Source organism: Xiphophorus maculatus, chromosome 21 (assembly GCF_002775205.1).
Source record: "Xiphophorus maculatus strain JP 163 A chromosome 21, X_maculatus-5.0-male, whole genome shotgun sequence".
Classification (NCBI taxonomy): domain Eukaryota; kingdom Metazoa; phylum Chordata; class Actinopteri; order Cyprinodontiformes; family Poeciliidae; genus Xiphophorus; species Xiphophorus maculatus.
Window position 1 is genome coordinate 9256343 of NC_036463.1, and position 22996 is coordinate 9279338.

The 22996-nt window shown below is 36.6% G+C and overlaps 2 protein-coding genes across 2 annotated transcripts in view; one reads left to right on the forward strand and one right to left on the reverse strand.

Annotated features, from left to right (window-relative positions):
• The window catches only part of LOC106699607 (sodium/hydrogen exchanger 9), a 76999-nt gene extending 57225 nt beyond the window's left edge, over positions 1-19774 (reverse strand). The window contains exons 1-5 of the mRNA XM_023326022.1: positions 19586-19774; positions 17218-17417; positions 13172-13249; positions 12928-13004; positions 7638-7753 (exon numbers count right to left, since the gene is read on the reverse strand). Of these exons, the coding sequence (XP_023181790.1) occupies positions 7638-7753; positions 12928-13004; positions 13172-13249; positions 17218-17417; positions 19586-19736 (622 nt within the window). The 5' untranslated portion in view covers positions 19737-19774. The remainder of the gene's footprint in view (positions 1-7637; positions 7754-12927; positions 13005-13171; positions 13250-17217; positions 17418-19585) is intronic.
• Positions 19775-21498: 1724 nt separating this feature from the next.
• Positions 21499-22996, forward strand: part of c21h3orf58 (chromosome 21 C3orf58 homolog) — a 35188-nt gene continuing 33690 nt past the window's right edge. Inside the window, exon 1 of the mRNA XM_005797807.3 lies at positions 21499-22015. The gene's annotated coding sequence lies outside the window, so the exon portion shown is untranslated. The remainder of the gene's footprint in view (positions 22016-22996) is intronic.

A 22996-nucleotide genomic window follows, 5' to 3' on the forward strand; every position in this document is an offset into this window, starting at 1 on the left:
TATCCTCAACATTCCCTGATAATTCCCAAGATCTCCATTCTTGGTACTTCACTCAGCCGAGGGTTGTCATTCTCAAAAAAAAGTCTCGTTCAGCTCTGATTCGCTCAATGGGGCCGTGTATCCCCTGACTGGGTGGGGACTTGTAGTTAAGTCCCCACAGTTCTGACATCCAGGTTCCTCCTTTTTGCCGTAGCATTTGTGTTGTATTTCGTCAATCTCAAGTTGTGATAGCAGTTGCCGTTTGCGGATGTTGGAACACTGAGCTACTAGTTGTTTAGCGCTTAGTGTTGACTGGGGATGTCGAAGTAACCATTCCTTCACCAGTCTTTGCATGTAACCTCTCTGATTAGGGTTACTTGAGTAGTAGCATTCCAACAGATCCACATTTTCATCTCTCGCCCATTTCCGTCTTGTTCCAGTAGCCCATTTGTCATCAAGGTGCTCTGGTTCCCCAACACCTGACGCAGACCTTGTTTGGCCGGGCGACGTCTGAGCCGGCATGTTATGCATTTTTGTGTCTCTCATGGTATGAGGTAGGCAGTAGCTTGAAGGGTCTTGCCTAAGGACCCAGACTGGATTCGAACCCTGCCCTCTCGGGTGATATACCGATGCCTTATCTATTGAGCTATCCAGCCAGCTATAACTAGCTATATATATATATATATATATATATATATATATATATATATATATATATATATATATATATATATATATATATATATATATATATATATATATATATATATATATATATATTCTGCATATGTAAGTTTAACTCAGCTGATTTGCAGCTCTGGGAACTTTTTTTCTTATATATATATACACAGTATATATATATATATATATATATATATTTTTTTTTTTTTTTTTTTTTTTTTTACGTATGGGTACTCTTGGTGAAGGTTGAAAAATATGTTATTTGGAGTATTTTTTATCTTTATTTACCTTACTTGAATGGCATGGTTTGTAAAACCAACAACAGTAAAAAAAAAAAAAAAAAAAAAAAGGGTTTCAGCAACAAACTGGAATTGCGCATCAAGATCCGCTGTGTGAACAGAACACTTAAGGCTTAGCATTGCTAATGAATTCTGTTTGTGCTTGATTTATGATAATTTCTCAAAAATAATATCATAGTTGCATATAAATGGTTCTTTGTCAACATTTCAAATGTGTTTGGATGTTAGAACACATAACTAAAAAATGGAATAGAACTAAACCTACTGGCAACAAAGTGCAACTGCAAAACAACAGATGTTCTGATTGTGTTTATCTTGACCATACAGCGTATTACACTTTTCTTATTATGAGAGCGGCACAAGTTTATGTTCTACATTGCAGTGCTACTTGCAAAACATGAATATACATGTGTTCTTTACAACAACTAGCAGTCTTGGAATAAGAGGATGCTGCTAGTGGAAGAAGGAAGAAAGGCTTGAGCTTTAGAATCAGCTTATTAAAACATGCAGAAAAAGTTAGTTGCAACCTGATGTGGATGAACTGCTGGCAAACAACTCCCTGCTTTGATAAGATGCACTCGCTGCTTGACATTCATTGGTACATATTTGAGATCCCCACATAGGTGTGTCTTGAATAATGATGTTAGGTATCCGTAGCATTCTATATGTAAAATATAAACAGTGTTTAAACCAAAAAGATGTTTCTCTTTGCAACTGTGCTCTTAGCTTACAGTGTGCCTAATGAAGAAGAAATCTAATAGGAATTATATATTTTTTAGCACAGTTTGTCTTAAGAGGGCATTATTGACAATATGCACAAATGGCTTCACATCTTAAATAACTCTCCGGACTAATTGAAGTCTTAGGCAACCTGTTGTTGGTCTACTAACAGCCTTGTTCCCATCTTCCCATCAATTCTGATAAGCTTCCGTGCAAGGCACCTCAACAGCATAATGCTGCCACCACTATGTTTTACAGTGCGAGTGGTGTTTCCAAGCTCATGTGACGTGTTATAGTTCTTTCAAGTATTTTGCAAGTAATTAAAAGAGGACCTCCTCCTTGCCTGGAATGCCAGTGCAGGTGGATAGTCAAGTTTCCAAAGGTTTGCAGTTGTGCCATTATCTTCAGTTCTTCAGTATCTTCAAAAGATATTCTTCAAAATCTTCAGAGATATTTAAAATTAGTCAGAATGTCAAATAATCTAGCCATGACTTAAACTTCTTCACAATTTTATCCTTGACCTGTGTTCTTTAGTCGTTACAGAACATCTATAATTTAACTGATATCAAACTACACACAGTAGTAAAGTAGATGCAAGTCATTTATGGTTATTGGGAGTAAAAACAGCTAAATACAAACAAGTTTTTCTAACAAAAAATTAGAAACAATAAATCAAAAGCTGTGTCTCATTTTAATTCAATATAAGAATTAGTCTAGATGTCAATATAATACATTTTTATTTGCCAAAATTGTGAAAATGAGTATGATCACTAACTTTTTTCTCACTACATGGAGATAATTTTGCATCCTCTCAGAGGACCCTGGATATGAAAGCTAATGATACCAGAATGTTATGAAGTCTTTAAGATGCCTGTTACTAGGTTCATTCTACTGGTATTTTGATGTGCAGGGGAAAATACAATTTTCCCAAATTTCATCAAAAGTGACAAACACTCTTCAAAGACATGAGACAGAACTTAAAATATATATATAAAAAACAGGCTTTTTACACATTTCGCCAGTCATGCTTGTGGATGTTGTAAGCTGTTCAGCACTAGAAGGTGACCTAAATGTTTCAGAAGGAATCTTGACCCTAATTAGACTTGCCTGTACACTTCACAATGAGTTGGTTAATCTTCTACAATGCAAATATATCCTTTAATGGAAGTTTTGTGACACAAATAACATAATATTACATTTCAGACTATTATTACATTGGATGCAGATGCATGTGACCTTCTATAGTACTACGCTGGCAATATACAATGTGATTTTTAAGATCCCATTTGATGGGACCATAGTGCATAAGTAATCCACAGAATTAGCCTTAGTGAAGTTTGTGATCTGAATAAAGAGTCAGTTCTAACAGTAATGTTTGGCCCTGTGGGAAATGACAGGCCAGCAAGGGGCAAAAAGACAGGAAATGAGCAGACTGACAATAGCGAGACAACTGCCTCCAGATATATTTTGACAGATCTGGCTCTTTGGTCTTTGATGGGCTTAGAGTTCTTCTGAGTTCAGGGCCTGGAGTAAGGATTGTTCCATCTTCCCGCTCCCATAGTGCCTGACTGGTGTGAGTATGTTGTGTAACACTTACGCTGCTAGACAAAAACAAGAAGACGCCGATGAAAAAAAAAAAAAAGAAAGAAAAAACTATCATCTCCTCTCACACAAGGAGGGTGGCAGTGTAGTCATGGCAACCAGTCCTACAGCTGTCAAGTGTTTGTCAGTTTCCACAGCAACACCATGAGGTAGACAATATACAATTATCTCCAACATAACACAGCTGAGAGGATCGAAATAAGTCTTATCGGGTCAAATTATCCAGGATGCAGACGTTTAGCATCCATTGTCACAAAGATTGTGACAATGTGAAGCAAAAAAGCAGAAGATCTGCTTGATTACTTGAGCAAATTAGGCAGATGATGCTGAAAGTGATACAAAATAAACAGTGGGAAAAAATTGCTATAATGTGTGACGCTCTGACTGGTAAAGTTATAAATACAAGCTTTTAAGCTTTCTGATGGGCAATCATTGTACAACTTCAGAAGAGGTTACATCAAAGAATTTTTTTTAATGTAAATTTGATGGAAGCATTTTTGGAAAATCAATGCCATAACGATAACGGCAATGGTCAACAGTTATTGAGTTCAGTGTGGGAACGCAAGGAGGATTTGTAAGTGATGCTCCATGCTAACTGATCACCTTACAAAAATGAAGTCTGTAAATCTTTATAGCAATCCAATAAATGCTATATTGTAAATTGTGCTCAAAGTAACTTTTGGGTCAGAGTTTTTGAAGTCTGAATGTCCTGATCTGGTGTAGTTTATGTTTTGTGGCCCCACTGAGGTTTTAAAGAAGGATGGAACATTTGTACCTCTTCTTAATCAAAATTGTGCTATGGACTTATTACCAGGCTCAATGTTTTTTAAGTTTTAGAAAGTCACTAGCCCTGAATAAATTGCAGTTCTGACAAAAATGAACATTCACTAATTATTGGGAATGTTTTGATGTTTTTATTCAAACTGGAGTGACTATACAGTTTCATTCAACTACTGAAATTATCTAATCAACGGGGTGCATAGAAGTATAGATATACTCTCAATATTATCTTGCTAACTGCTCCTTAGCAAGTTGCAGAGAAACTATGCACTCTTAGATGCCATCAAAAAGCTTCTGGTAGACTCCTGGCAGATTAAAAGAGCTGGCAGAAATGGTAGAGCTCATTTTAATTGGTTGGCATCCTGGCAGTGGCTTAGCTTTTAGACACACTTCATAAATTTTTATAAAGTTTAAGGATCTAATCCTTTTCTTCTTTTGTATTTTTGGCCAGCTTTGAACTGGGTTTTGGGATGATTGTCTGTTGACAAACAAAACAAAAATCTATTTCAATGAGTAATATCCCAGAAGGGAAACTACATTTGTACTGCGAAAAAATTTTACAATCTGGTATTATTTTAAAGTTTACAGTGCCCAGACAAAAATATACTGCATGTGCGCACTCTTTCATGTGAGGAGAATTACAAAAATATGAACTCTAAGATGAAAGGAAGAAACAAGGAACTGCAAAATACTCATGTTAAGTGAGAATTTCACCGACCCTTAGTAACCACCCCTGAAGCTATAAATGTGGCACAGCAGGCCTCCCACTTTTTGATCTGAACTATTGGTCCTATATTTAAATCGGAGAACAGTTAGACTGCGTAGAAAACTGGTTATTTCGTAAAATCAAATGATGCATACTAAAAAGGAGCATCAAAGCAGGCTTTCCATGACATTTAAAGCAGATTTAAATGTGTATTTGCTCCTACTGCCAACAAAATATTTAAGGTCTTAACTTTCCCCTATGAACTTTTTTCAATATTATGTTCATTCTTAACCAAAGAAGAATCTTTTACCACAAACTAACCAGGCACTGGTTTTGAAGAAAATGCAAAAATCTATGTCAAGTATCTGAAAATGTGCTTAAGGCTGTTTACAGTTTATTATTTTGTGCTTAAAAGTAAGAAATGAAACAAACTACAGCAAGGATCCTGAAAAAGGTTTTTTTCAGAGACAGGATGGAAGCAATTTGGTCAAGGTTGATGCTTTTGCGTGGCGAATTGATGACATGTGCCACCAAATCAGGAAAACTGACCTGAGAGTGCAGCTGAACGAGCAGTTGTCTTGTGAAGACCCAGATTGATTTATGTTGTTCTAATCCTGATTAGTATTTAAGATGACATGAGAATTCTGTTTTTGTCATAGATATTCAGTTTCTATGGTATCTTACTGTTTGGAGACTTCATTATAATTTTAATAAATAATTTTAACTGACATATGCTATTGTGAATAAACACTGTAGAAGAAGAGGTATTTAAAGCATGTCCTAAACACTGTTCTTTATGACTGCAACTCTAAAAGAAATGAATGAATAAATACAATTGTTCAATTTAATAATATGAGTGCATGAAGAGATTAAAACAAACTTACTTAACTGTTAGCTAGCCACTTAGGAATACAGTCCAACTTTTTTTCTGATAATATGTCTCTGTGTCACTCACCACTCTGTCCTCTATGACTTAATATTAGTTTCAGGGCTAAAGTAATGGATTATCTATGTCTGTTAAAAAAGTTTATCTACTGGCCCTTGTTTTGTGGTGCATGTCTGTGCTAAAACCAGACTACATGCTGGTAGTGGAGGAGTGCTGCTTCAAGAAGTAGTATATCAAGTATATCAAGAAGTCTTTTGCCTTGGAACAGTCACACAATTAGGAAGTAGCTCAACTGAGCTAAAGTAAACACCACAGTGTAAAACCGGCATCTTACACCATAGATTTCAGTTTACTCTTAAAACAAAGGTGCCTTGTGCATAGTAAATATGAAAAAGAAAAGTTCAACTTTCAAAAGCTAGGAAAATATTGAAACATTTTTAATTACATGAATTTGTTTTAAGACTTTTTAATAAATGGAGATGCTTAATCCACATCTCCACAAGCTGCACAACATACTCTGGAAAAGAAGAATAAATCTGAATAATTGAGTTTAAGAGAAGCGGTGAGCTAAAACATCATGGCTAGATGTTACTGAACCTTAGATTGCCTTAAACTAATTATTATGTAAAGATAAAAGGCCATGCAGAAGTATTCATACTGCATAAATGTGGTCACTTTCATTATGTTGCTCAACTCATCTTCCCATGAACTCCATATTCTCTCCCCTCACCATGATGCTGTCAGTACCGAGTTTCTCTGTGAGGATGGTGTATTAAAAAGGATGTGCAGTTTGCTTTTTAAGCCAAGCATTACGCCGGTGGGATGCTCTTCCATGAAAAGCAGATTTATTGAGAGCAGAAATAGCTGTCCTCCCACCTGAATATGGATCTCTGCAGCTTTTGTAGAGTTACCATTATGTGAACAGCCATGTCCTGGTTTGTTTGGATTTGTGTGATTCTCTTTTTACATTTGGAGAAGATCAGTAACGTTTTAAAATCATGATTCATCCCCATTCCACTTCTTCATCACACAATACTTTGTGATGGTCTATTGCATAAAATCCCATTACATCCATTAAAATGTAGGGAATGTTTAAGAGGTAAGAAAGCTCTTATTCCTTGTTTTTTTTTAATTGGGTAATATCTGATTATATGCAGCTAGCAGTATAGCTTAATTGTTAAATCTTCTTGAAGGCCACAAATTTAAGCCAACATATGCAGGATTGAACATTAAAATGCTGAATTAAAAATCAGAAGGTCTGGGGTTTGATTTTATATTTTGACAGCACAATACAGAGCCTATAGGCCTTGCAATTTTAGGCATTCAGTTTGAGTCTAATCAAAGTGACGAATGCACGGGGGTCAAAACGAATGAGCACAGCGTGGCATTGAAAAGAATTGCCTCTCAGCTGAACCACAATTTAAATCCTCCCTTTGATGCTCACCGAGATCACTTATTGGTATAAATAATTCATCTGCAGCAAGAACTTCATCATTGTCACAGTCACTTCATTGAATAATGCTTTAACATGTCCTAGAGAACACAGAGAGAAATTCACATAGGAGAGCAATCTGTTGTATATCTTGCAACAGATTTGCTATCTGCTTTAATTCTGCACTAGATTCTCTAAGAATATTGCACTAACACAGGTAGACGCATTAAGTCCAGCAGTTGGGAGCCCTTAGCATCTCATTTTGCAGTAGGTTATAGTTTTCATTGTTTGTTTGTTGTTTATTCCTACAGCATTTGAGTCGATTTTGTTCAATGGGTTATTTATAATGTAAAGTGTTACAACATATTATAGATCTTGATTTTCTTATAAAAGTGTTTCGTTTTTACATATTTAAAGTTAATCATTTCCCCTTTTCATATAAGACACTTGTTGTGTGGGATGTGTGGTGTATATCTGCATGAAGCCAGATCAGTTCTGCTGGTAGAAAGGAAAACAACTTTTATGTGAAAATTTTGTCAGTAGGTCACCTACCAGGATCAGTGGCTGACATAATTGCGCCAAACAGGAGGCAGTCAGTGAGGGAGAACTCTCCATCTGCTGCTCGTCTCAGAAGCACCATGAGTCTGGTGAAGCCGTAGACAAGGGCCCTGGTATTGGGATCAAACAGACAGGAGAAAAACACACTGCGTTCATTTTTTTCTGGAAGGGCAAGGAGGTGCAAACCTATCAGTCATCCTGCTAAACGCAGCAGGGCTTCCCCCCCTCAAGTAGTTAGGCCCCTCAAGTAGTTAGGCTACTTGAGGGGCCTGCATTGACCCTTTTCCAGATAGTAATAGCAATACAAACAAAACAACCTTTTTTTTCATTCTCAGTCTACAGACACGATTTGCAGTTTAATTTTGAATTAAACAATAATTGGATGCAAACTGAAAACTCTGTATGTGAAGTGTTTTAACAAAAAACTTTGAGAAGACCTTGTGAAGGGCATCACAGCAGAACAATACAGAGAAAGAATTTTCTTATCATCCCTGGAGCTCGGCTGTAGAATAAATCTCAAACTCCAACTGTCCCTGGCTTTATCTTGCCTTTAAAAGTGAGCACTCTGAAGGCAAAGAAGAAAAAAAACTTTTCTATTCAGCATTCATAACTGCAGGCCAGCTCCTGAATCGAAAACCGAGGTGTGTTAAGTCCTAATCCAGTTAGCAAAGACATATCCCGTAATAATCAATATGCCACTGAGTCTTCTGGGGAGCACTCAGTGTCACTTTGTTACCATGGAGCTGGCACACAACCGTGTCCCTATGGTCAGGATTTAAAGCACTGTCCTCAGGTTGAACAACATAAGCTGCCTTATTCATGAATCTTAAGGGGAGATTTGAGGTTAGGGTGATTGTGTTTCCACCGGTGGGGTGTTTGTGGGCGTGCACATGTATGAGCATGCCAGTTAAGAGTCAGGCACTCAGGCACACACACACACACAGTGAGAAACAGGCAGGTGTCTGGCAGATTTGCCTGTTATGTTCTCAAACATGATACATTACAAGCAATACCATTGACTGGTAGCCTGCATTATAACACCTAATGTAAGGTTAAATGCAGGTTTTAAACATGGGTTTGTAAACTCCACACAGGTGTCTCAATAAAATATCAGCAGCTCTAATCTTGTGCAGAGCAGGGAGGGTTTGAGGTAAGTGGCTTACCTCCCAGTGGCACTGAATCAGTTTGAGAAGAAAAACATAACAGAAAAGAAGAGGAAACACTATCTGTTTGGAAATCATATAAACTAAACTCACATTTCTGGATCAGGCTGTAAAGTGAAGTAATTGCAGTTTTATTGTTTTTTTAGTCAATTTTAAAATGTATTAACCCAGTTTATATTGGGCTGTAGACTTAAGAGAATTTTAGCTTCAGTTTCAAATTCTGCTTCTAACTAATAATAATGTAATCGACAAGTTGAGTTGGTCACACTGTGTCTTCCTGTCTTTTCCCTAAAGTTGTGGATGGATGTCAGTGAGATCTTAAGAATGTGGGTTTCCCTAACAAACAAATTACTGGGTGCAATTTTCACAAGCAAAGAACTGACATGACAATAAAATATATTAACTAAATCGGGAACTCTATGCCAAGAGTTCAAGTGAATAAGCTTAATTAGTTTAACAGGAAATGCTTTCGAAGAGCATAAAACTATTCAATGTAGTACAGATAAGCTAAGCTCCATCTTTTCCAAAGCAGCAGATGAAGCCAGAGGCAATATTTTCAATAAAACTATGGTTTAGCTAAGAACAAAAAGCAGAAAGAAATTAACCCTGTTAGAAATTAGTTGATTTACTTTGAGGAAAATAAGTATTTGAACACCTTGTGACTTTGCAAGTGCTCCCACTTAGAAATCATAGAGGGGTCTGAAATGTTCATCTAAGGTACATGTCCTCTGTGAGAGACATAATCTAAAAGAAAAAAAATATCCGGAAATCACAATGTATGATTTTTGATAATTTATTTGTGTGTCTCTACCTGGCTTTCTAACCAGCTGGGGCAGAAAAACACACTCTTTAAATCAGACAGTGACTTAAAGTAGAGCAACAAAAGCAAATGAGTTGGATTAGCAGTGCTTGCCGACAACTGATGACATCTTCCAAGGCATGTTGCTGTCATGAGACTCTGATACAGCAACATATTTCAGTCAGAAGCCTCTTCATATTTGTTGCAAAACTGACTGATACTGGAGAATCTTACTGCCCACAGCATTACCATCCACAGCAACTCTGCTAATCTGGAGAGCAATTATGTTGTCTGCAGTTTTTAAAAGGCATACTCTCTGCTGTTTTTTTTTAAACACAAAACCAGATATATTTTTTGTTATTTTAACTGCTAATGTCAAATTCTACTAAGGTCCTCCAATATTGGGCTGGCTCAGTCTGCAATGTATAGTGTAGTATGTCTGCACAGATGCTATATTTGTAATGGTCTAGCATTCCTCCTACTGTGTAGTAGTACTTTAGGGATATGCAAATCTTTAGAATGATTCATTTCCATGTTTCATTATTTTATTTCGGTATTTGCACAATCTTGAAGTCTACGTAATGCATACCAGAGGTAGTAAGCTGAGATTTGCCTTGCATGGAAATGTCTGAAGTTAGTGAAGCATGTGTATAAGTTCCCCAACATGTCTAGTGGTTGTTCTGGGGAGCACAATGTCTTAATCAACAGCTAGATAAAGCAGCTAGCATACGGAAATTACCATTTTTGTGATTGGAATTCAGAATGATCTCTTGCAGCAGAACCTATGAAATATTTTGCGTATCTTAAGAGCAACCACTGGATTTTATTCTACTGAAGATTATCATGAAAGTCCAAACGCTTTCACTAAAAAAGTTAATTCTGAAGTCAACCCCATCCAAAAAAAAAAACAACAACTTCCAACAGATGTTAGAGGATGGCTGACATTATCTGTGGCTGGAGTCATTTCGCTAATAGGGGTCTAAATAGCTAACAAAGTCAGAGACTGCCATCTAGTGCTTTCAGGAAAGAATTGCAACACTATATATCAGAACAGTAGCTGATGTTAAAAAATCCAAATATTCTGGCTCCCCTAGCAGAGTCAGATGGTTCCAAGACCTTTTAACATCTTTAGCACAGTTCAGCACACTAAACGCTTTTGCAGACATTGTAATGCATCACTTGATAAGCTGCACAGGTGTGATTAAAGACAGCTCAGTCCATCAGTTCCATGGTGCAGCTACCACACCAACACTGACACACTGAAACCAGATGACTGGGGCACTTCCAGAACATAATTAATGTTATTTGCTGCACCTGTGCTATTCTTGCTTTAACAACACTATGCACAATAAAGCAAGGAGAAATGTTATACAGCGATGCAAAACTGATGGTCACACCAGCAAAATATGATAATAGTAACTTTTACTTGGACTGACAAATAAATTGCAGTATTAACTAAAAATGAATTAAATTTTGTCTATTCCTATTTCCATGTTGTATTCCTAAGCAAATAATTATTACCCTAGCATATTAAACTTTTGTACATTGGTGTATTATTGCTTATTGTAAAATATTGTGTGTGAATTACATTAATAAATAATGAAAATGCCTAAGTCTCACACACAAACTGATTTCATTGTTGTACACTGGAAACCATTTTCATTCTCATGGTTCTCCATTTACAGTCAATCTGGTGACTCTCATAAAGTGACCTCAGAAAATGGACTCACATTTATCTACTTTGTACACTACGCAACTACAGAAATATTAAAATATTACAGTATTACTTTGGTGTTTTTAATGTAGCAGTGGACAGCACGATGTACTGGCATGCTGTTCAAACATTGAATTTTGGATTATGTTTTATTTCATTCTTTTCACATTTGCATTTATTGTTGTTAGACATGCTGAACAAAGAAGGAAAAACTGAGTTACACAGATAAGAGTGCAGATCTTCTATTGCACTCTCCAACACCACAAGCATGAGTGACACCAACACACACACACACATATGCGCACGGCCGCATGTGCACGCGCGCGCACACACACATATAGTATGTCTTTCTTTCTTCATAAGTACTTTGCACTGACTTGCATTAATTTTGCATTCATTTCCATAGCCTAATCCTGACTTGTACTCTAAATGTAACCATTAAGTGTAAATGCCTAACTCTAAACCTAAACTAAACTCAGCTCACACCTTAGTTCTCAACCTAACCCCAAAACAGCAACTTTTATCGGACCTGGGGTATACCCTTGGAATAAATAAACAATCTAGAACTGTAGGATCTACAGGCTTTCTTGATTGCTTGGATCTGCTTAAAGGAACTAGGATCCACTTAGTTGTCATCATCAGAAGCTCAACAGACCAGATGATTTCTCTTGCAAATGTAGGAACCATTTCTCATTGGTTTGACATATTTTCTCCACCCTTTTGCAAGACATTTAACAGATGCCATTCAAGCAGTCCAAACGCCATTATCTTACTATAGTAACAAAGCAGAAATCCCCTGTTCAAACTATTAGAAGCTACCAAAATCAGTATAAGTCCTTTGAAGCACCTGTTTCACTGTACACCCCACAAATTTTCACTTCCCATAATCAGTTTGGGGCCCTTAAACATGCCATCCCTGTGTTGTTCTTTACCAGCATAGATCTAATGCAGATGAGACTGAGAATCAATAGTAGAAATTTATTTTGCAGTTATCATTCCCTCCGAGAGGGGTTAGCTCTCCCACACTTTGAAAGCAGTGATAAGCAAGTGCCATATTTTGTTGTCCATTATGTAATGGTTGATTGGAAATTTCAAACACTTGGCTGAAGATAATATTTGGTTTTGCTTCATGTTTTAAAAGTTTTGGTCTGGTTAGAGCCTATTGCAAACAAAATATGTCACTTTGACCATGAGTGCAGCTGTTTAGGCCTGAGTTAGCTGTTTTGATAATGTGGAGTACGAATTGTCAGTTGGATGAAAGCAATCAAGAAAAACTAACTTAGATAATCTGGTCTTGATTCAGGAGTGAAATAATCTGGTTAAGAACCAGTTGCTATTTTTATTAAATATTGCAGAAATAAAACTGCTCATTACATATCAAAACTAGCTGCTTTGCTGCAGCTTGAAAACATAATCTGTCCTTCAACAGCAACACAGTGGATAATGAGTACATGGAGAAACCGAGTTCCTGCATATATGACATGTTTGTGTCTACACATAGACATAAACAGAGTAAAACATAAGATACTTGGAAAATCACCTATGAAGCTGAGATACACATTCTAGCGTTGCGTGGTATTGATCAGTGTGAATGAGCAGAACACTTACCCTATGCACAAGGAGCTGATCATGGTGCCCAGAAAAGCATAGGTCACAATAGAGCCCAGATTCTTGATGAATCGGCTCTAGAACATGAATCAAAAGGCAGATGCAGTCAGGAAAACATGAAACAGACAAGATCTGTTGCCAACAACACATCCATAAATGAGGCAGCACAAAATACAATTTTATTTTATGTTTTAATCTGGTGGTCCAGTTTTCATCAAACGTCTTAATGACGCAGCTATCTCACCTGATTCAGGGTGTAAGCCCCAAAGAAGATGATGGGGGGCAGGAAAAGGTCAAAAAGGATTTGCGGATCAAGCATAGCCTGAAAAGAGAGTCACTTCATTTATTGAATGATTGATTCAGTTGAATATTTCACATATTTAAAAACACATGCTTAACTGAAGTGTTGTTTTTTGCACAGATTTTGAATAAAATCTGAATCTTAAGGCATGTACAGAGATCTCTTTGTGTTTCTTTTACTATGCTAACAATCACTCATGGGTAAGAAAGATTTGATTCTTTGTAAATGAAATGATAAATCAGTCTTCACAGTTTTATTTCACATAAAGGCATGCAGATACATATTAGACAATTGCTCTTTGTTGAATTACTTTTAAAGCAAAATGAAGCAAAGTTTTAATAAATGTAAAGTTTCTATTAAAAGTGGGTTCTCTGTATGATTTGAGGCACTGACAGTTCTTTTTTTTTTGCTTGAATTAGAAGGTTGCAATAGGATGTAATCAATTATAATAAATAAAAACATATCAGAAATATATAAGGTGTTGCCAGAATGAACTGACATAGTTGCTGAAAGCTGGAATTGATGGTGTTAGCTCCCTCAAAGCTCTCCTGCACTTAGTGATTGTATGACAGTGTACTGATTTAGCACACTGCCAATGTGTCTTGCGGTTATATGATTAATGAAAAGTACAATGCAAAATGAAAATTATAGCTGTCTGTATCCAAGAAGCTTCTAGAATATATACAAATAAGAAAGTACCACCAGTAAAGCTGAGCTGTGCCATAAATTAGCAATAAAATCCATGCTGCAAATTACCTTCAACACAAACAGTAGCCATACTGAGAGACATTTCTGTATTTATATCCTCTCTGAATGTTTCTCATCTCAGCCAATGAGATGCAATACCAGCCAATCTGTGAGGCAGGATTCCATGTACAATTTCACCCTTGGATGATTTTAATTTGTATTGTGGGTAGATTTGTAATGAAGAAAAAAAAACAAAACTGCAGCAACCTTCTGGTTTTATTTAAAAATATATACTATTAAGGGGGAAAAAAAATGGAATAGTCACATGTTCTGTCCAAATGGTAAGATTTGGTAAGAACAACCAAAAACTGCCCTTAAACAAACTAAAATAACAGCCTGAAGAGCATCAAAGTAGTGGATAGATGAAAGCTTCTGCTAATGTTTTTGATCTAGGACATGGTTGTACTCTAATGAATATTTACCAGAGGTGAATTACTTGCATGTTTCATAAAATAACAGAATACATCCAATATTGGGAAGTCCAATGTAGAAACCAGCAAGCCAGCATGATTTCTGAGTAATTCTGCATTTAAAGAGGTAACTAGATCTACAAATTGCTCTGCAGCCATAACCCAGCACTCTATAAATTACTTTTGTGTGGCTGCAATTACCAACAAAGAACAGCATCCATGAATTTTTAAAATATAAGATAAACACAAATAAGCACGACACAAACCAATATGACCACTGCAGCGAGTAAATTATGCATATCTTGGCAGCTTTATTCTAAGGGCCACCTGCACCACTACGTTGAGGATGGAGGTGTGCTGTATACACTAATTGTCTTCTCAGCTCAGCAGTGCTAAATTTAATCAGACCACAAACTTTAATGCTGTTCTCCCCAGTGGCACATAATGGACTCAGTAATGCAATGAAATCCTTATCTCTCTCTGCTAGCTCCCCATATGTATCAGGCCTAATGGCTCAAAGTCTACACACGGTCTGACTGATGTAATGGCCTCTGTGGTAGCCTCTGCTGGTTTACTAATGAGACCTTGGCTTTCATAACGGCCAAGGAGTCGAAGCCATTAGAAAAGAGTTACTCTTGGCCTGGATGATTTGTAAGGTTCACAGCTGGTCACTTCCTGGTTTAAAACATCCCCCTAAGCTTCATCAACAAATTTCTAAACACACTCCACATTCATGCTTGCTGAGTGTATGTGTGAAGTTCAGAAAATAACTTACCTGGCCTTTTCATATGTCAAATTTCTCCCATCAAATCACTAAAATACAATCTCGGATGCTAGTATATTGATGTTGTTTTTTCTATACTGTTGTTTTAATCACTCAAGGATAAATTCTGATAGTTTGCCACAAGGTTTTACTGTTAATTATTGTAAATTCTTCATTTTTTTTTTTTTACACATGTCAGCTCATTTTTATTTAACATAATTTTTCAAACACTTATTTTAAAGATTGCTATTTACACCGAGAAAATATTGATTACAAGTACTGGAACGTAGGTCAGCACCATTCAGCTGTTGAAAAGCAAACATTTTGGAGCCAGAAACTATGGGGTACAGGATAAGCCCACTCCAGAGTAGTGACTTGCTTCTGATGTTATCTCGGGTTCAACAAGGAATATGGAGAAGTCTGTGTGTTGTTACTGCTGAAGCACTCATTCCACCACAGTTCACATCTATTCTCCCCAAAACTCTTAGACTTTACTGTAACATTTTGTCATGTCTGTTTTTGTCCCTGCTGCTTGTGCTCTTTTTTATACCTAACTTTTCCCATCCACTTAACTTTTCATTACTACACTTTGACAGAGTCTGTGAAAAGTCAGCTTCTTTGGTAGTGAACATTTCTTAGTTCCTCTTACTGTGGAGGCTATCAGGTGCAGACAACTGTAAAAGCAGACTTCCACATGTTTGTGAAGGCCATAACATAATACAGTATAATATTTTTCATGTAAAATAATTTTCATTAGCTCATGCACATCAAATGGTTACATTTATGTTTGAGTTGTTCACTGCCCCTTTTTATATAAAGCTTATACTTATTATACATTAGATGTAGGCCAGAAACTTTACAGAATTAAATTGCTGAAATAAATCCTTCCATGTGCAGTTAATCTATATAACACAAATATTTTTCTGTGTTTTTCAATGTCATTTCAGCTAAATGATAATCAAATGCATGATTATTGCATTTGATTTGTAATGATCTTACAGTAATTAAGCTGAAATTTCAAGAAAAGTGTGCCCCCATGTTTTGCCTTCCAAGTTAGGTTTGTGCAAAAAATACAGGCTTGAGATGTAGCATAAAGAAATGTGTCTTTATAGACTAAAACTTTCTGATCAGCATTTTAAACACCATTTCTCTAATGGAGTTGATAAGAAAACAATGACAGAGCATATTCCTACATAAAATCTTCATTCTCTTAGGTATAATGATCTCGCTGCAGCATTTATAAATGAAATTAATTACCCCCATTTCCACCTCTCTAAATCTTCATCAGCCATAAATCTCTTCAAGGCTACAATTACCATAAACTGTACACGTCACTGTATGCTTTAGTGCCTGTGTTATAATAGAGCCTGTCATTTTAAAAAGGATGGAAGCTATCTATATCCATTACTGCGCTCTGTGCCACAGGTTGAAGTGTGAGGTGTCTATTCAAGAGGAAAAGAACTGCAGTGTCTGCTCAGACACTTTGCTCTCTTTTCTGCAGTGCAGTGCAATCTGCCACCAATATCCCCCTGCCAAAGTATCTTATTATGGGAATTCAGGATGTAGACAACAAACTGGGAAATTGTCCTGAGTAGACATTTTTTCAAGCAGGTTAAATTATGCATTCAAAGAGTTTGAGTTTGTTATTGCTATATATATCAACCTAAGAATGAAAATAAGCTGCTTCACTTGAGTGTCCTTATACAACACATGGAAAAAGCAATCTTCCGTATTTGTCCCCTAATAATCCCTAATATGAATTAAATAGCTGTCTTCCTTTCTTTACATGCGCTACTGTGCTTTTCTAATAACAAACGGACCATGAAAACGACCCGGAAAACTAATAACCAGAAGCCATTAGAGGATCCTGTTGATGCAAATTCTTGGGGTGCATCCAGAACGCTTCAAACATTCCTGCTCCGATGCTAATTAAACGTCTTTTCAAAGCCAGTGAGCTTGTAGGATGCGTCAAGTTGTACTAATCATACAACACACAAAAGCTTATCCGTGTAAAAGATTTGCTTTGCCATGCATCTCCGCTGAAGGTCAAATTAAATTGCCATAGTTACCGTGTGAGGACTTGGGAGCTGCGAGCATCTTTGGCCCTTCTTTTCAATAAGTCTATAACAGTGCTCACGGGATGAGAGGTTGACCATTATGACATGAGGAGTGTTGTTTAGACCGTGGCAAGAACAAACACTGCCCATGTTCTCCAAATGCTCCTCTCGGTCCACCCACAAGTACCTGATGGCTAAGCCCAGAAAGACACCTGCAAAAGATTCACAAAAAAAAAAAATGCTTGCAAAATGTAATCAAGGTCAATCACATAATAAAAAATAAAAAAAATTAATGCAAATATAGCATAATGGCTGATTATTATCTTTCCAATTTTGCCTTACGCTTGTTGCAGCTTAGGGCTGAGCAGTAAAAGAAAATCATGCGATAATAGTAGTGAATATAGTAATGATGTTATGACTTAAATGCAATAAACAAATACTCTTTCAGCTTTCGGTTTACTGTATTGTGAACACAGACCTGAATAAGGAGTAACAGAATAGAACTTTTCATCTGACTAAAGGAAAACTAAGTTGCTTGGCAATACAGTTTCTTAATCTCTTTACTGCAACATCTTAATGTCCCCATAAAATAGTCTCTGCTGCTTTAGCAGGAGCATCACAAAATGTATTACCGGCACAATTCACTGGACTTACATAATTAAATTATATTTTTTTCCTGTCCAAATGTCCTTTACAAGTTTGTAGTATATTGCACATCCCCTGCTGTCAATTAGTCAATTTTATTTCTCTGAGATCAAGGGAGCAATAATGGGCAGACCATAACATGATCCTATATCAGGCATGTCCAAAGTCCGGCCCGGGGGCCAATCACGGCCCGCGGTCAGATTTCATACGGCCCGCAGCTTCGGTTTTATAATGTATTATTTATGGCCCGCCTGCACCGTGAAACAGAATAAATAAATCATAAAACTTGAAACTGTAATTCCTCCTTTCACCAAATGGTGGCAGCACCACTTTAATACTATCAGTCTCTGCCTCCGTGCAGCGAACCGCTCTCCACTCATTTCTGCCATGGCCACTGCAAAGAAAACCAGTTTACAGTGAGGGCCGCCGCTTTCAAGAGAGATGGGAATTATAATACTTCAATGAAAATCAAGCCAATTGTGCTTGTCTAATTTGTAATGAGACGGTTGCCTTGTCTAAGGATTTCAACGTAAAGAGACACTACCAGACTAAACATGCTAACACATACAACAAGCTAACAGGAAGTGACCGTGCTGAAAAACTGAAGCAGCTCCAAGCTGCCCTGGCATCACAACAGCGATTTCTTTGGGCCTGTGAGTCAAAAGAAAATACCAAAGAAGCTATGAAGTTAATGTTAATAGCTAAACATGGCAAACCTTCTACTGGAGGTACATTTATCAAAGACTGTGTTATGAAAATGGTGGAGAACATTTTGCCCTGAGAAGAAGCAAGATTTTGAGAAAAATGTTTGCCTGGCAGTAACAGTGTGGCACTGAGAGCTGAGGACATGAAACTGAGTGTTTTGAACGGCAACGTCTGTCACTATCAGCAGTGAAGAGCCAAAAAACATTTATGCACCTGGATTTATGGCACTTATTTTTATTAAACTCTTGAGTAAGATTTGGTTATGAACCTGTAGATATTGTAAATGACAAGAGCAAAATTCACTTGTTTTAAGATTTAATAATAACAGACAACTTTGCATTACTTATAACTCCTGTTTAAAATGTTCTTGAGGCAAAGATATTTTTAAACTCATGTAAATTTAAGGTATTTCATACAGTTTGTTCAATGTTATCTGACTCTCCAGATATGAATGAAAGGCAGAATTTGGGTTTTTAGAGTTGTTCTCATTTGCCTGAGTGGCTTATATTTGGTTATTTTGTCATTTGAAAAATAAAGATAATTGTGACAATGAAAATTGTTTTATAACGGTGTGTGAAACTTTTGTAGATAAAAAATGTCCGAACAAACTATTGGCCCCCGGGCATCTTGACTTTATCAAATCTGGCCCTCTTTGCAAAAAGTTTGGACACCCCTGTCCTATATAGTATGTCTGTATTCCTTTTCTCTAGTTGACCTTAGGCAAAATTAACATTTTCTGAGAAACAGGTTACTTTATTTTAATTGTTGCTTAGATGTAAGCAACAATCGATTAAAATAAACCCCAATTATGCGACTCTGTGTGCAATTAATCTACTTTTATTTAGTTTTATTGAGTTACTGGAATAAATGTACTGTTCAATGATAATCTAATTTACAAAGATGCCCCTGTAATGTCCTAACTTTTGTGAAATAAACATTGTGGCACATTAATTGAACTGAGTCCAGGAAGTGTTGCTGAGCAGCAGCTTCCGCGATTTACTCTGTAAGACGTGGGTCTGGAGTTACTTACCGTAAAACATTGCACCTCCAGCTTCATTAATGAGTCTGTATTTGAATTGCTTTAATTTCCAAACGCTGATAATTGTTATTAAGGCTAAGCATACTGCGGAGAGAACAAACAGTGCCGCACTATCTTGTCGGCCCCTCGCGGTGTTTGACATCTTCACGGTGTTTGGGTCAAACTTTCCTCCTCTGAGTTAACAGTGAGACTTCGGAAAGACGCCGCTGCAACATCCGCATCTGCAGCGTGCATGACGCATTTCAGATAACTCGGAAATTCTTGTTTTCTCGTCACGGATTAATGATAAACTTCTAAGAGAAGAAAGTCTTAGATGATATTGATCTTAGTATGTAATTACTTAAAGACGAGCAAGGTGAAATATATTTTTACCTAACGTGGACAAGTCTAGACTCTGAAAATGAACACAAAAACTAAAGAATATCAGACAGTGCGGACATTTTTTTTTAAATCGAAGAATTAGCTTTTTAATTTGTCAACCATCTTTATTGTCTAGCTACTTCGTTTGCCACTAACTGGCCTTGCATTTGATCTTTTTTTTTCTGTGCCAATTTCAATGTATTTTTTTCCTTTATTCTAGCTTTTGTGAAGTAAACTACATGCTTCTTATTATTGCATTTAACTTGTCTTTTTTTTAGAATTGTGATTTTCCGTATTTGCTGGTACACGACTAAATGCTTTCAGTTTAATGTTTTTATTTTTGCACTATTCATATACATATATATTTTTGGCTTGTATGATTGCTGGGGATACTTATTTCGCAAGTTATGAGTAAGGTTTTTCATCTTCCACCAGATGGCGCAGTAGACAAACTAATGCAGACAGTGCCTTCAAAATCTCAGTAAAATCTTGCTGCTCATTGATGCTGTAGTAAACGTTTCTAGAGCTAAAAGTCATTTTTGTGGTGGAAAATGTATCAGGTTATATTCACAAATTTATTCATAATCCATGGAAGTTGAGACAATTGTACTTTCCTTGCGGTGAACCACTACTGAAAAATATTTTCCCTTATATTTGAGATTTTAAGTTTTTATTGTATTAAACATCAATTTTTGCCTATTCGCATTTTTAATACAAAAAAGTAACCTTGAATTTCACTTTAATATCTATTTTGCAACTAAAATCAACGAGCAATGTTTATATATTTATTGTGGGGTTTGATAAGAAAATCCAGTAATTGTATTATTCATTTCGTTCTTTGTGATTGTGGGAAATACAACCTATAATTATTAATAGATAAAGAAAGAAAGAGAAACAAAACATAACCTACTTATATCCACCCACTACACCTGCATTTGTGCAAATATGTGCTCCAGTGACGTCACTGCCTATACACATCGGGGTGAGTACTTTCGATTTGGCTCCAAATGCAATAACTGTTACAATTTTTTTTCTTCATCCTTGTCTAAATCCATTAATATTTTGCAGTTTAAGAGTTTAAACTCTTTAACACCACAATCATATTTGTACTCGATATTTGTAATCATACTCGAATATGAATGAACAAAGAGCGCCTCATATATAATTGTATGCTAATCATACAATTTGATACCTGACTATGAAAAAATGTCAATTTCTAATTTCACTTTGTATTTTATGACCATTTTAAAAATTGTATTTAATGTTTCTTATAAGTCTATCCAACATCCATGCATGGATCCTTACAGCATCTTGCACCTTGCACACATGAAGCCTGAGCTCTTTGTAAAAATATTCATAAATAAACCCAAAATAAGGGTTCATTTCGCTCAATCTTAGAGTTCTTAATGCGATGAGAATAATAAAAAGGGAGAAATTATGGACAGGGAGGCGGGGTTCCAGACTCGACAACATGTATTAAAAATGTCGCTAAGCAACCACTGCCGCAAAGCGACGTCGGACGTCGTAACCCGTAAAGATGCTTGTGTTGAAAAGAGTCGGCACAGAACCCATTGTGGTGTGTTGAAGAGGAGTGAGCGGCTGTCTGAGAGAAGGAGAAAAGAAGAAATTGTGTGAGCACAAAGAGGACTATTAAAAGGGGGACAAAAATGAACGTTTGTACACGACACGTCTGCTGCTGCCCCCTGTGAAGAGGGACCTTTACGTCCAATCGGAAAAAAAAGATCCGGAAATTGAAGAGTTAAGAGCCCCCACAAAGCCAAGTGTTTATTTCAGCAGCTAGCAGGCTAGCTCTTCAGCTAGATGTGTGTAACTGAGCTGAAAACTGGAAGTCCGTGTGGAGTCGTCGAGCTCTGGAGAAACGGCTTTTCCGTGAAGAGATAAGCGTTGGCTAAGATTTTTTTTTTTTTTTTTTTTTTTTTTTTTTAAAGCACCGTACGCTCGACTCGAAAGTAGGCGCAACTTTAAAGAATGATACCAGCTGAGTGAGCTCTGACCATTTCACTATTACTTCACAGCCAGAAGAGTGGAGAAGTCTGTCAGGTTTGTTTCATTGTTTCTTCTCTTTTTCTCATATCGCTGAATCACACGTGAGCTGGCTTATCTTGAGTTAGTGGAGTCTGCGTCTTGAAACCCAGATTCTACCAATTTCTAAACGCAGAAAAAAACTCCTTTGTGTTTCTCAGCGGTTCAGTGATACTTTGAGCGTCACTGTTGGGACTTGAAAGATCATTAACTTCTAAGATAAAACCCCTCGTGGTCACAAGGAGGCTTTCTGTAATCAGTACAACAATTCTACCTAATCTATTTCAAATAATCTCCCTTTTAATAATTTTCCTAACTTAGACAAAACTGTTTACAATACAGATTTGTTCACACTATGCAAAGTTATCTTGTAATGAACAAAAAGCTTACAATAAAGCGTCATTAAGAATTTAATACACAGCTGATATATTTTTTAGTAATGTTATTAAAACGTAGGAGAAAAAAAAGGAGGTAGAAAAGATGCTGGTACAATATTCAGACAACCTAAAACAAGCTACACCACTGCAAATCTTTTGCAAAAATGATAAATTGTATTTGCAAATTCATTCCGTTTTTTTTAAGGTACAAAATCTGTCACTACATTTATACCGAACACACCATCTAATGCTGCTCTAAAAAATTATTTGACTAACTATCTAATAAAATACAGTGTGGCTAAACGTATCACTCTAACTTCATTTAATCATGTGCAATTTGTCTTGATGTTCTCAGAGTACAAACAAGTGCGTAGTTAAAGTAACACACTCAATCATGGTGTCAGTTTTTGGGATAGATCAAATTCACCATAGCTTTTAAATGAAAACGATAACTGCTCATCATCAACAGGTTCCTACATGAGATTATTGCCCAATAATAACATTGTACGGAGGTGGACTGATGAGGCTTTTCTTTACTCATGCTGATCTCAAATCTTCTTTAAAGTTTGACTTGCTGATTTGTGCTGCAGTTTCCTTAATGGGGGGCTTCTTATGACTCCAA